At 46.9% G+C, this 13,467-nt stretch overlaps 1 protein-coding gene across 2 annotated transcripts in view; it reads right to left on the bottom strand.

Annotated features, from left to right (window-relative positions):
- DNAH7 (dynein axonemal heavy chain 7) overlaps positions 1-13,467 on the bottom strand; it is a 1,158,398-nt gene that overhangs the window by 467,775 nt on the left and 677,156 nt on the right. For both annotated transcript variants that reach the window (XM_069225862.1, XM_069225863.1), the window contains 2 exons: positions 8,210-8,390; positions 7,158-7,343 (listed from right to left, as the gene is read on the bottom strand). In XM_069225862.1, the coding sequence (XP_069081963.1) occupies positions 7,158-7,343; positions 8,210-8,390 (367 nt within the window). The remainder of the gene's footprint in view (positions 1-7,157; positions 7,344-8,209; positions 8,391-13,467) is intronic.

Here is a 13,467-nt window from a genome sequence, read left to right as displayed (position 1 = left end):
TTTCCTTGGGTGCATTTCTGCAGTCTTCTTCCAACCGGGGACTCTTCTTTTGCACCCTCTTCTAGGTTGGCAAGGGCTCCTGTCCTTCCTGGAACTTCTTCCGACTTCTGGTCTTGGTCTCCTTCCTTTGCAGGTCTTCAGGTCCAGGAATCCACCCTTTGTTGTTTGCAGTCTTGCTTGGTTCTTGCAATAACTCTAATCACAGCTTGTAGTGTGTTTTAGGAAACTTGCAGTACTTTAATCCTGCTTTCCTGGCTCTGGGTGGGGTATTTTACTTACCTTTGCTGTATTGTTACTCTCCTAGCGATTCTCTACACACTACACCTGTCTAGGGGGGAATTCGTGATTTGCATTCCACTTTCTTAGTATATGGTTTGAGTTGCCCCTAGACCTATTTTCTCCCATTGCATTCTATAACATTTCCTATTGTTTGCACTATCCTATGTCTAATTACTTACCTTATTTTGGTGTCTAGTGTATATATTGTGTATAATACTTACCTCCAGAAGGAGTATTGCCTCTAAGATATTTTTGGCCTTGTGTCATCCAAATAAACTACCTTTCTTTTTGGTAACACTGAATATTGTCTTTACTTGTGTATAAGTACTGTGTAAGTATAAGTGGTATTGCAGGAGCTTTGCATGTCTCCTAGTTCAGCCTAAGCTGCTCTGCTATAGCTACCTCTATCAGCCTAAGCTGCTAGAACACTGCTACATTTCACTAATAAGAGATAACTGGACCTGGTGTGAGGTGTAAGTACCCAAGGTACCCACTACAAACCACGCCAGCCTCCTACAGAAGGATATCAGAAATAGAAGCAGAAAGAGGATCAATAGACCTTTCTGTACAATAACATACAAAGCGTTTCCAACGGCAGGTATATACCATTTTAGTGGAGGGACGCCTGGCTGCCAAAATAACTTTGGAGACTTCAGGAGGCAGTCCTTCAGGAGGAAGTCTGCTCAATCTCCACGCATGAAGGCGCTGTCTTAGTTTGGACTCTTGCTCTGGGCAAGACTGCTGGTTAAAGGATGACAGTACTTTTGTTTGTAGGCGACTACGCCTTTCCTACAAGTCGCAACTGTCATCCAACCTTACCGGCTCACCAGCAGCACCTCACCAAAAACACAACAGTAAAAGGTGATTTGTGGCAGCCTTTACGCATGGACTCGAGAATAAGATATCTCAGGGAATGTCGTGGTTAAACAGAGATTACCCCTTTCTCACATATATATCATGTCTCATACAAACACAGGCAATGACAAAGATGCAGTAAGGTTCCAATAGTTTTTATTTAACATAACTGCAATTTGCGATAAGTTGCATGGGCGGCAATGATTAGGATAATGAATAATGCAAGAAACAGAATTGTGAAGACGAGAGTCATTATTACAAAGACCCCCACCATCTTGCAATGCATAAGAAAGACATACGAGATGTAATATGCCCTGATATCCTAATGTGATAGGCCTAACCTCCTACCTAAAGGAGAACTGGGTTTGCTAAACCTAATCTGCCAATGCCATGTCCATGAGAGGAGCCCCTAACCCTCGTTACCTTGGAATGAGGTCTCTATCTCAGACTCCACAGGGACACAAAGACTGGGTCAGCGTCAAGACGATGTGCAGCAGTCGATATCAGCGATGGTGGCGATGCCCTCTGGTCGGAATCCCTCTGATTATCTGTCTAAAGTGTGATGTATTTATACAGATCTACAAGGACCCCTAACATAGGTGTGTTCCCAAACAATAGATAACAGATATGCTTGGGACAGCAATTAATATAAACAATCCCTCAAAAGTATAGAGAGGGAAAATCCATAAGTGTGAACACCTACTGTTTGTTTGTCTTTGTTGCTTGATCTTGACGCCTTAGCGTGGTGACACTGATAATCTAACTCATAACAAGTGGCCTAACTATAAACAAGGCAGCCATCTTAGAAGAATTAAATGGGCTAAGACAGAGCAAGCTAAGTAGGTTAAAAGTCACTTGGTGACGGGGACACGAGTCTGCAAGCCAAAGGCTAAGCTAACTCCTGTTATCCCATTAAAAACGAACTAGGATTCACTACAGCGCAGAGTTGACAGGTTCGGGTGGAGAACCTTCCCCTGCGGCTGTGACAGAAGATCCTCCCGAAGGGGCAGCCTAATTGGAGGATTGATGCTCATTTTTTTTTTATGAAGCTCTGGATACCAGTCTCTCCGTGCCCAATCGTGAGCCACTAGGATGACTTGGGCCCAGTCGTTCTTGATCTACTTGAGAACTCTGGGCAGAAGTGGCATGGGCAGAAAAGTGTACAGGAGGCCTGAACTCCACTCGCAACGAAAAGCGTCACTGGGAGTTAGCCGCCTTGGAAACGCCAACGCACAATACTTCTGAAATTTGCACGTTCTCTGCGGAGGCGAACAGATCTAACCTAGGCTCTCCACACTGCTGAAAGAGTCCTTGCGCCACCTCCGAATAGAGATACCATTCATGATCCGCTAGGCATCGACGGCTGAGTTTGTCCACCCTGGTGTTCAGAGAACCTGCCAGGTGTTGAACCACCAGTGTTATGCCCTGCTGTTCCAGCCATGTCCAGAGACGTAGAGCCTCTTGACAAAGCATCCACGACCCGACACCACCCTGCTTGTTGCAGTACCACATGTCCATGATGTTGTCCCTGAACACCTGCACTATCTTCCCTTTCACAACAGGAAGCAATGCTTTCAATGCCAGTCAGATCGCCCAGAGCTCCAGCAAGTTGATATGGAGTCCGGATTCCACCGGAGACCAGAGGCCCCTGATCTCTGCCTCTCCCAGGTGCCCACCCCATCTCAGAAGTGACGCATCTGTCACTGCTGTGAGATCTGGCTAGGGAAGGGAGAGGAGTCTCCCTCTGACCCAATCACAGTTCACTAACCACCACTGCAGGTATTTTGCATTTTCCTCCAAAATCTGAACTGTGTCGGTAAGATTTCCCTGATGCTGCGCCCACTGGAACTTCAGGTCCCACTGCAGAGCCCTCATATGCCATCTGGCATGTTTGACTAACAGGATGCAGAAAGCCATGAGTTCCAACAGCCTCAGAGTCAGTCTCACCGCAATCCAGGATAGAGGCCAAAATATCGGTATCATAACCTGAATATCCTGGACTTGCTGCTCGGAAGGATAAACCTAAAACTGCACAGTGTACAGAACAGCTCCGATGAAAGGGAGCTTTTGAGAGGGAGTCAGATGTGACTTTGGCACATTTATAGTGAACCCCAGCGAATGCAAGATGTTTGCTGGTGTCTGATGAGAGCCTGGGGGTGTAGGAGCCTTCAACTGCCAGTCGTCAAGGTAGGGGAAGACTGAAATCCCTAACCTGTGCAGGTGAGCTGCTACCACCACCATCACCTTGGTGAACACCCGAGGGGCACTGGTAAGACCGAAGGGGAGCACAGTAAACTGAAGATCTTGTGGCCCACCTTGAACTGCAAGTAGCGCCTGTGGGCAGGCAGGATAGGGATGTGAAAATACGCATCCTGCAAGTCCAATGCTACCATCTAGTTTCCTTGGTCTAGGGAAGACAAGACCTGAGCAAGAGTGAGAATCTTGAATTTCTCCTTTTTGAGGACATCCCTTAAATCCAAGATAGGGTGAAGACTCTTGTTCTTTTTTGGAATTAGAAATTAGAGGAAGTAACAACCACTGCCTACTTCTGACATCGGGACCCGTTAAATGGCTCCCTTGGCCAAGAGAGCTATAACTTCCTCACAGAACAAAATTAAATGATCCTCCATCATTTGTTCTTTCAATGGAGGGATAGAGGGATGGAAAGACTGGAAGGGGAGGAATAGTCTTTTTGTATGATCTGCAAGACCTATTTGTCTGATGTTATGGACCACCAGTGAGGGAGATGAAATTCAATCCTCCCTCCAACTGGATGAACTTGGTCTTGCAGAATCATACTAGGAGGGCTTGGGTGCTGCGAAAGAGGGGGGCTGGGTGGTGGCCAACCTCCTGCTAGACCCTCTGGGTCTGAACGTACCACAACCTTGTCCTCGCACTGGATGCTGTGATGATGGAGGATGGTGTCTGCTCTGTGGATGTGTGGTACCACGCCCCTTCCAAAGCCTCGAAGGGGGCAAAAGACAGACTGCTGGCGAGCAGGTGCAGAGAGGCCCAAGGATCTGACCTTAGCTCGAGAGTCCTTGAACTGCTCAAGTGTCGAGTCTGCTTTTTCTCCAAAAAGGTGTGAGCCATCAAAGGGCATGTCCATCAGGTTTGCCTGGACATCCCCAGAAATGCCAGTCATATGAAGTCAAGCGTTGCGTCGAAGGGCCACTGTCAATGAAATCGCCCTGCCTAGCAAGTCAGTCCTGTCCAACCCACACTGAATCGTAAACTTGGCTGCATCCCTCCCATCCTTGACAGCGTGAGTGAGAGTGTCCCGTACACCGTCCGGGAACTAGGGCAGCACCTGTGCCACCGTATCCCATAAAGTATGGGAAAAACGGCCCAAGGCAGGAGGAAGAAAACATCTTCTTCACAAATTGGTCCAGCCTCTTGGATTCCCTATCCAGGGGAGCGGAAAGGAAGGCACCATGGAAAGTGGAGGCTTGGACCACCAAGCTCTCCGGGGTGGGGTTTTGTGTGAGGAAACTAGGGTCGGTAGGAGCTGGTTGATGGCGGTGGCCAATTGCCCTATTTACAGGAGCGCCTGTGCTGGGTTTGGACCACATCCCTAGCAGGACATCAGTAAGGGCTCCATTGAAGGGTAACATCGGCTCTGATGTAGCAACCCCCGGCTGAAGCACCTCTGTCAGGATGTTAGTCCTGACCTGCACCGTAGGCAACTCTAGGTCCAAGACCTCCGCTGCTCTACGCACCACCATAGCATACAACGCTCCCTCCTCCGTAGCCACAGAAGGAGGTGAGAGCATACTAGCATCTGGAGAAGTATCCAGTCCACTGACTTCCCCTAGATCCTCAGTCCTGCTCCTCTAACCCATGCTCTAAAGGGTCCTTAGACCCCTCCCATTCCTCACCTGTGCCTGGCTGCTCAAAATAAGCTTCAGGCACTGATCTGTGCCAGGTCGACGCCGTCGAAGTCAGAATCGGCGTTGTACGATGTTGTTCCAACTCCGGATCATCTGGAATGAGGATGGGGCTTGCACGACTGGTGGGGGCCGGTGGTGGGGAAAGCGTCGATGTCAGGAACGGCGCCGGAGGAGGCCGAATGTGAGGAACCAGCACCAGTCTGGATCCAATATCAGATCCCAGGGTCCCCAATGGGGTTGAGGCCGAAGCCGCCAGTATCTAACCCGATGGGGCCCCTGCTGACCCTGTGGGATCCGAAGACCCACCCGCGAGGGCAGCCTGCTCAAATATGAGGCACATGGCTTCGTAAAAGTATTTAACTGGAGTGGGGGTCGCTCCGGCTCCCAGATAAGGGGGGAGATGCTAAGTTGGCCCTGGCATTGGCTCAGCTGAACCTTGCTCGGAACGTCGACGTTCCTGTGACGACTCATCGGCTGACGGCCGTGGCGAAGTCGAAGCCAACTTGGACTTCTCCTTTTTCTTGTGCCACTTCCCTGAGTGCCCTGAGGACCCTGAGTGCGAAGAAGAGGACTTGGGGCTACTGTGGTAGTCCTGCGACCTCCTCCTCGAGCGGGACCGTGACGGAGTCATGCCAACCGATGTCGACTGCTGGGCCACCATGAGCTTTGAGACCGCTCTCTCAAAGCTTCCGGGGCCATGGCTGGGAAGTCAGAGCATGGCTTTGCATCGTGGTCTCTGTCGAGGCACCAGCGACAAACCTGGTGGGGGTCCGTCACCGACATGGCATGATGGCAGGTGCCACACAGCTTAAACTCCTTCTTCCTCGATTACATCCTCGCACAGATACAAAAAAATCTTCGACAAAATGGTCGAAAAAAGGTCTGCCAAAAAGGCAGAGGGTAGCTCAATTCCGGACATGCACTTAAAAGGTGCGGAAGGAAAAGAACTGACGTACGCGTGCCAGGGTGGTGGCCTTTATAGGCAACCATGATGTTACAGACTGCTATAACGATGCTGACAATGCCACAGGGACATGAACGACGCATGCAGATCAGAGCTACTCCACCCAATGGCGCATGCAAGGTATTGCTCAACGAAAAATGTTGGATTCAGAGATGACGCCAGGGAATTCAAAGGTAAGGAATCTGCAGCTAGAAGTCTCTATCAGATAGTATAATTAGTGAGAAATGGATTATGAATAGCAGCAGTGCTTACTAGGAATTATTAATTACCAATGTAAAATGATTCTTTGAGAGTAAATGTATTAAATGTTAGAATTGGTCAAGGAGAAACGTTTATCTAAATGGAACACTTCGTTTTATTGATGGACACTTATAATTATTTGATCTAAATAAAACAATGCAGTTTTAGTGTGGCATCTGAAATACTAAAATAAAGACTCCAAAGTCACCGTCCACAGCTCAAGTCTTACTCTTCCTCAGCGCCATGAGATTAAGGAATCTACATGGAACACCTTTAATAGGCATACAATCATTTTGATTGTGAAACCATTGTGTATATAATCTTTCTGGCATTCTCAGACATTCAAATCCTAAAACTTCAATATTAAAATTTGTGTACAAAAGCAAGTGCTAAGGTTTGCAAATATAAGTAATACTTCAGAGTAATATCAAATACAATGTTGCGTGAACTAAAATTGCTAATGTTGCCTGTGATTACATCAAAGAGTTATAGCTTATCTGCAAGTGGGAAGAGTATAATAGACGTAAACATTTATAAAGAATGGTTACATAGAATGCCTGGGATTGATATTAGGCAATGTCAGTGGCAGAGATGTTCAACCCACTGAGTGACAATACAGATTGTGAGGATGTTTTTTTTATAAGTAATGTCTATCAGAGAGCAGAGAGGAATAGTTCAGCAGAGCAAAGTGCTGAGAAATGGCATAACGAGCAAGTTTGCTAATTTAGAGAAATGTATTCTTATAAGGAGAAATGTCTTCCTTAATGAAAAGATTCGTATTATGGTGTAGTTGCTAACTGTAGGAAAAATAGAACATTTTGGAAACAGATTAAATCCTACCAATGTGTGTGTGCGTTAAGTCGTTTAAAGTTCAGTTTTAAACCACAGTAAAGTAACACTTAAACAAATAGAGAAATAAATGCATTTACTTGTCGATAACTGGATGTGAAGGCTCCAAGGTAAGCTACGATTCCAGATGAGATAAGGATATCTCCAGTTAGGTTGATGTAAAGCTTCCCTAGTTGTACCGCGGTTAGGCTCCAACGTGTTTTTTCACCACCAAGGCCTCCAATCAGCTGTTCTGCTCGATCTAGCTTTTTGCTGCACAAATCAACCTTTAAAAATAGAATGCGATTACAGATCATTTGGTTCCTGCATCACCACTAATACAATGTAATATCCCAGAAATGTCACGTTATTAATACTGTCTTAAGCTTGCCATGTTAGAGAATCAAACTCCTTCTTGGAGAAGCTATTTTGAGAAAGTGAGGCCCTTCCTAAAGAGAATCATAGGTGAGTCGATATACTATCCTGAACTTTGCTCCACTAAGCCATTCCGTATGGTATTGCACTTTATTTAGTATTTAAAACCATTTGCAATTGTCATGGCATGCGACACATGATTTTTTCTAAAGCTGTTTATCATAACTAGTTTGCGAAAAATACATTTTCACCTTTTTGATCAAAGGAAACGTGTGCAAATCTTGCCTGCTTCTACTTCCCTCTAAAAAATAACCTAGTCTCAGCCACCTGGGTAGTGGAAAAATGAAAATGATTCTGCCTAAACTCTTCGAGTCTAATTATAGGTTCATATTTTGTGTTAAATCCTGGCAGATCTCCCAGAGATTAAAGTCTCTTTCTTTGAGAACACTTCAGGGCTTCTGAAGCTAATGAAAGACACTTTTCTCACTAGCGATATCCTTCAAAAATCCTCGGATATGTGCCAATCTGCTCTTTTTGCCTCAATACGAGATGATGGTATTTTTCCAGGGATAAATAGAATTTTTGAACAATGGCACTTTATTTGTGCATTCTGAGATGATTGCAAGCTTTAAGTGTCTTGCCTCTATTCTGTATACACTTTATGAGAAAGACCCCTGAATCTAACCCCTCTCAGCTTCAGCTGTTCAAAACAAATTGAAACAGTTATCAATTCATTTGTGCAAGTGATTTCTACTGTGGTTATATGAGCCATTCATACCTGATTCTCAAGGTCAGCTTTCTTTTGTTTGTTTTCTTCAAGGGTTAGTTCAAGTTTTGCCAACTTGTCCTGAACTTCCTTTAGCATTGCTTGCTTCTTCTTCAGACTTTCCATAGCAACCCTCAGTTCACTTTCAGCCTGGTTTAACTTTATTTTCTTCGGGGCTACAATTTTTGCTACCCTAAAACAAGAAAAAATAAATTACTATGGATTATAAATATTGCACAAGAACCATGTCAGTGCATTATTTAATCCCATTAACATTCATCACCTGTGTTTCAACTCACATGTATGTTAAGTTTTGACAGTGTTGTATCCTGTACTATATAATTGTTATCATTCAATCAATCAATGAATCAATCAGGGGTCTTGTAGAGCATGACCTTGTCCGGATGGGGATGGTGGCTGAAGAGCCAAGTCATGACCTGCTTTCTGTAGTCCTTCAGAGAAGGGGAGATGAGCAGGTGGAGCGGGAGGTCGTTTCAGGACTTGGCAGCGAGGTGAGAGAAGGCGTGACCTCCGAAGTGGTTGCGACAGATACAGGGGATGTGGGCCTGGGTGAGGGAAGCTGACCGGAGTTCTCTGGCCAGTCGGTGGAATGTGAGGCAGTTGTTAATATAGGCAGTTGCAAAGTTGTGGTGGGATTTGTATGCGTGCATGAGGAGATTGAAGAGACATCTTGCTGGACGGGGAGCCAGTGAAGAGCCCTGAGGTGAGGAGTGATGCTGGTTCTTCTGGGGAGGTCGAGGATGAGTCTAGCTGCCACGTTCTGGGTGGTCTGGTGGCGGTTCAGGAGTTGTTTCGTGGTTCTGGCAGTCGAGTCAGCTGGAAATTCGGGCCTGGGTGACTGTCTTCCTGGTGAAAATGGGTATCAATCAGATGATCTTGCAGAGCATGCGGAGGATGTGGGAGCAGGCAGAGTAGAAGGCATTGATCTGTTGTTCTTTGGTCAGTTGGGTGTCCAGGATAATTCCTAGGTTGCATGTGTGGCTGGTGGGGGGGGGGGGCAGAGGGCCACGAGGTGTCATCCCATGGGGAGAACTTGTTCCCAAAGATGAGTACCCCTGTTTTCTATGAATTGAGCTTGAGGCAGTTGGTCTTCATCCAGGTGGCTATGTTGGTCATGGTGTTTTGGAAGCTGGTTCTTGTGGTGGCGTCGTCTGTGAGGGATAGGACAAGTTGGGTGTCATCGGCTAGTGTTGTCATGTAGATGTTAAAGGGGATGGGGCCGAGGGAGGAGCCCTGGGGTGCACTGCAGTTGATGTCTTTGGGTGCAGAGATGAAGGGTGGAAGGTGAATTCTCTGTGTCCGGCTGGAGAGGAAGGAGGAGATCCAGTTGAGAGCACTGTTTTGGATGCCGATGCGGTGAAGTCTGGTGATGAGAGTGAGGTGGTAGACGGTGTTGAGTGCTGCCCATAAGACGAGAAGGATGAGGACTGCTGTTCCCTCCAGGTCGAGGAGGCTTCTGATGTCATTGGTCAGGGCAGTCTTGGTGCTGGGATCAGGCCAGAATCCAGATTCGGAAGGATGGAGCAGGTTGTTGTCTTTGAGGTAGTCCGTGAGCTGGCGGTTGATGGCCTTTTCCAAGACTTTGGCAGGGTATGGGAGGAGCGAGATGGGGCGATAGTTTTTAAGTTTGTTGGGGTTGGCTGAGGGCTTCTTTAGGAAGGGCTTGACCTCTGCGTGCTTCCAGGCGTTTGGAACGGTGGCTGTGGAGATGGAGGTATTGAGGATTTCTGTGAGGAAGCCTCCGATAACTTATTTTCCTAGGTTGTAGAAGTGATGTGGGCAGGTGTCCGAGAGGGATCCAGAGTGGATGGAGGTCATGATGGAGATGGTGTCTTCAGTGGAGAGCTGCTCCAGTTGGTGAGTCATGGGGGGGGGCTTAAACGGGGTGGGGCAGTGGAGGTCGGTGGGCTAGGGGTCGAAGTTGCTGTAGATGTCAGAGATCGTGTGGTAAAAGTAGTCCGATAGAGTGTCACAGAGGGCTTGGGAGAGGTGGACCTTGTTTTCTGTGACAGAGGGCCAGGAGAATTCTCTGACAATGCTAAAAATGTCTTTGGTGTGGTTGGTGCTTGCCTTGATGCGAGTGGGGGGCACTTCTTTCCTTGTCTCCCTAAGTCGGTGGTGGTAGCTGTTGAGGGCAGACCTGAAGGAGTTGAGGTTGGCCGGGGTCTTGTTGGAGGGCCAATGTCTCTTTAGCTTCTTGCAGCAATGTTTGAGGCTCTGGGGCGAACCACCTGGCTTGCTTGGTGGTTTTGTTTGCTGGTGGTGTCCTTCAGGGGGTGATGGTGTCGGCAGCTGAGGAGATCCAGTTGGAGAAGTTTTGAACGTGGAGTTCGAGGGTGTCTGCGGAGATGGGTCTAGATTCTTTGAAGGTGGTGATCCAGGGGGTTTCCGTGACTTTGCCCCAGTTGCGATGGGGGATTGTGGGGGATCTTGCCCGGGCTTCTGGCTGTCCATCTATGGTAAAGCGGACCACAATGTGGTCTGTCCAGGTTACCTCAGTGGTGTGGGAGAATTTGGCTCTGTCGCTGGTGGGGAAAATAGGGTCAGGTGTGTGTGCTGCACTGCGCATGGTGGCAGTGACCAATTGTGAGAGGCCGATGATGCCCGTGCTTTGGAGGAGTGAGGTGGAGTTGGAGTCATCCGGGTCTTTTAGGTGGAAGTTCAGGTCCCCTAGGAAGATGTAGTGGTTAGAGTCAGTTGCTAGTGGGAGGTGCAGAAGCTGTGTTGAGAGCCAGGGGGCCTGTAGGTGAGTGTTTCACTGATGGTGGTTTTTGGCATCAGTTCTGATCTGGAAGTTGAGATGCCCATGATCTGTGTTGTGTCATCGTCGGAGGCGGTGCATTTGAGGGAGTCCTTGAGGATGATGGCAATGCCTCGCGATGTCTGTTGGGGCGGTCACAGTCGATCATCTTGTATCCATGGGGTGTCGCGGTAGCGATGTCTGGTGCCAATGAGGGCGTGAGCCAGGTTTTAGTGATGAACATTACATCAGGGGTGAGGGTGGTTATGGTGTCCCAGATTTCCATGGCATGCTTGCAGAGGTATCGGATGTTGAGTAGTGCACAGTGGAGTTGTGGTTTGTGGCTGGGAGTCTGCTGGGTGATGATTGCAGTGGTTCCTACATTGCAGGAGAAGCAGCAGTTTTGGCAGAAGAAGGGGCCTTCTGTGGATCGAGGTGCGGCGATGTTGCATTTGGTGTTCCAGGACTTAGTCATGACGTTTCAGATCTCATCGGAGGACTACCGGCGGGGGGCTGCGATCCAGGGGTCCTGGCACTGGGCACGGTCCAGGCACAGACAGGCATGGATGGGTGCAGATGGGCTTGACTTTGGCACACAGGTGGCTTTTGTCACTGCATGGTCGCACAGCAACCGCCATTGGGTAGGTCCTTGGGGGGGGGGGGGTGCAGTGGGAGGAGGGCAGGAGGGAGACGCGGGAGATAGGTGGTGGCAAAAAGGTGGCGGGCAGCTACACACAGGAAGCAACAATAAGAAGCACTAAGCAATACTAAGGAAAATAACTAACAACAAGAAAACAAACGAATGGGGACTGACAAAACAATTCTGAGAGACAGGAGATACCACAGGAGGCAGCAGAATTCTGGAAGCTCAACATGGAGCGAGCTGCAGTGGGGGAGCAGGGCTTAGGACTTACTCAGTGGGGTCACACAGCGACCACCATTAGGTAGGTCCTGGGGGGGCGGGGCACAGTGGGAGGGAGGCATGGGAGAAAAGCAGCTGGGAAAAGGGTGAGGGGGGACAGGGGCAGTTACACTCAAGGAGAAACAGTAAGAAACACTGAGCAACACTAAGCAAAATAACTGACAACGAGAAGATGAACAAATGGGGACTAACAACTCATAATCATTATTACCATCAGGAATTTTGCACACTTCAACATTTTATACAGCTACTGCAAATGTGTTCCTAATCTTATTACATACGTTAGGAGCCTACTTGACTTTCATTGACAGGTGAGGTGAAAAAGCATGCTACTCAGCATGATCCTATTTATCATCTGCTTCAGTGATGATGGATGAACAGCTCCATAGGACAGAAGACGGTGTGCAAATGGCCAACTACCTCTGAGAGCCTTAAAAATTGGAATACATGTTTGCTCTTTTTGGGGTTTGCTTGATTAGGCTGTTTGTCAAATTTATGTTCTGCGATGGTATTATATTAGTAGCAGCACACCATAGTTAGAGATTGAAAGAGGATTATTTCTACTATCCCATGTCCTTCTCAACATACATTAACCAAACCAAGAATATAACACTGCATCTCTGTAAAAACAAAGGAATTGCCTTTATTTAAGGGTACCCAGAGCAGGATTCAATTTCAGAAAAAGGATGAAAAAGTGAGAGTTTATGTCTCAATGATCTTATCAGTTGTCAACATATTTCAGCCCATAAAGGGTGTTGGGCTTTCATCAGGTTGGACATGATCCCTAAATCTAGTTTAATACGACCTGTGTATGTAGTTAGAGGTATGAATAAGTCTTACCTTGCAAGTAATTTTTTGTCATATCAACTTTAGGGATCGTAAGTAGATGCTGTTTAACAATGAACCTACTTTTTACACTATCTACTGATGCATGCTCAACAAACATATAATAAATAGACACGACAAGAAGAGATTAGAACACTTAATAGGTGCACATTCACTGTATGGGTACCCTTAAGGATGTGTGAGTACTAGTATGTATGGAAACCTCATATTTAAGGTATGATCATGCCAAATGTATCAAGGAAGACATGAGTAACAACATTCTCAATCTGTCTCTCTTTATATTGACATATGGGTTGCAACAAAACAGACTGCGACTATAGGGGCATGACCCCTCTCCTCTCATGGGACTCTTAAGTATCCCACAAAAGGTGAGGATACATGGTTAAACTAGAACCAGCAATCTATTCACTTTATATGTCTTGCTGTGTGTTTTGTAGTGTTTTTTAAACACATTTTGCCAATACTATTTGTCTGTCTACAAAATGTGTGTACACTCCTTTTTTGTAAAACTGTACAAAGTATCTCTTCACATATTTTCATAAAGTATAAGAAACTAAAAGAATAACTATCTTGTTGCAGGGATCAACATATTACAATGAAGATAGGTGAATAAATCCGAGTGCATGATTTATGTTACACGTTATTTGTCCCCACCAACAGTGTTATGTTATATATATTTATATAGCGCACAACTCACGCAGGCATCCTGGCTTTAAAGCAGGAGCCTAGTTGTAGGACCTT

Source organism: Pleurodeles waltl, chromosome 3_1 (assembly GCF_031143425.1).
Source record: "Pleurodeles waltl isolate 20211129_DDA chromosome 3_1, aPleWal1.hap1.20221129, whole genome shotgun sequence".
Classification (NCBI taxonomy): domain Eukaryota; kingdom Metazoa; phylum Chordata; class Amphibia; order Caudata; family Salamandridae; genus Pleurodeles; species Pleurodeles waltl.
The sequence above is the reverse complement of the archived record's forward strand: the minus strand, read 5'-3'. Positions and strand labels throughout refer to the sequence as shown.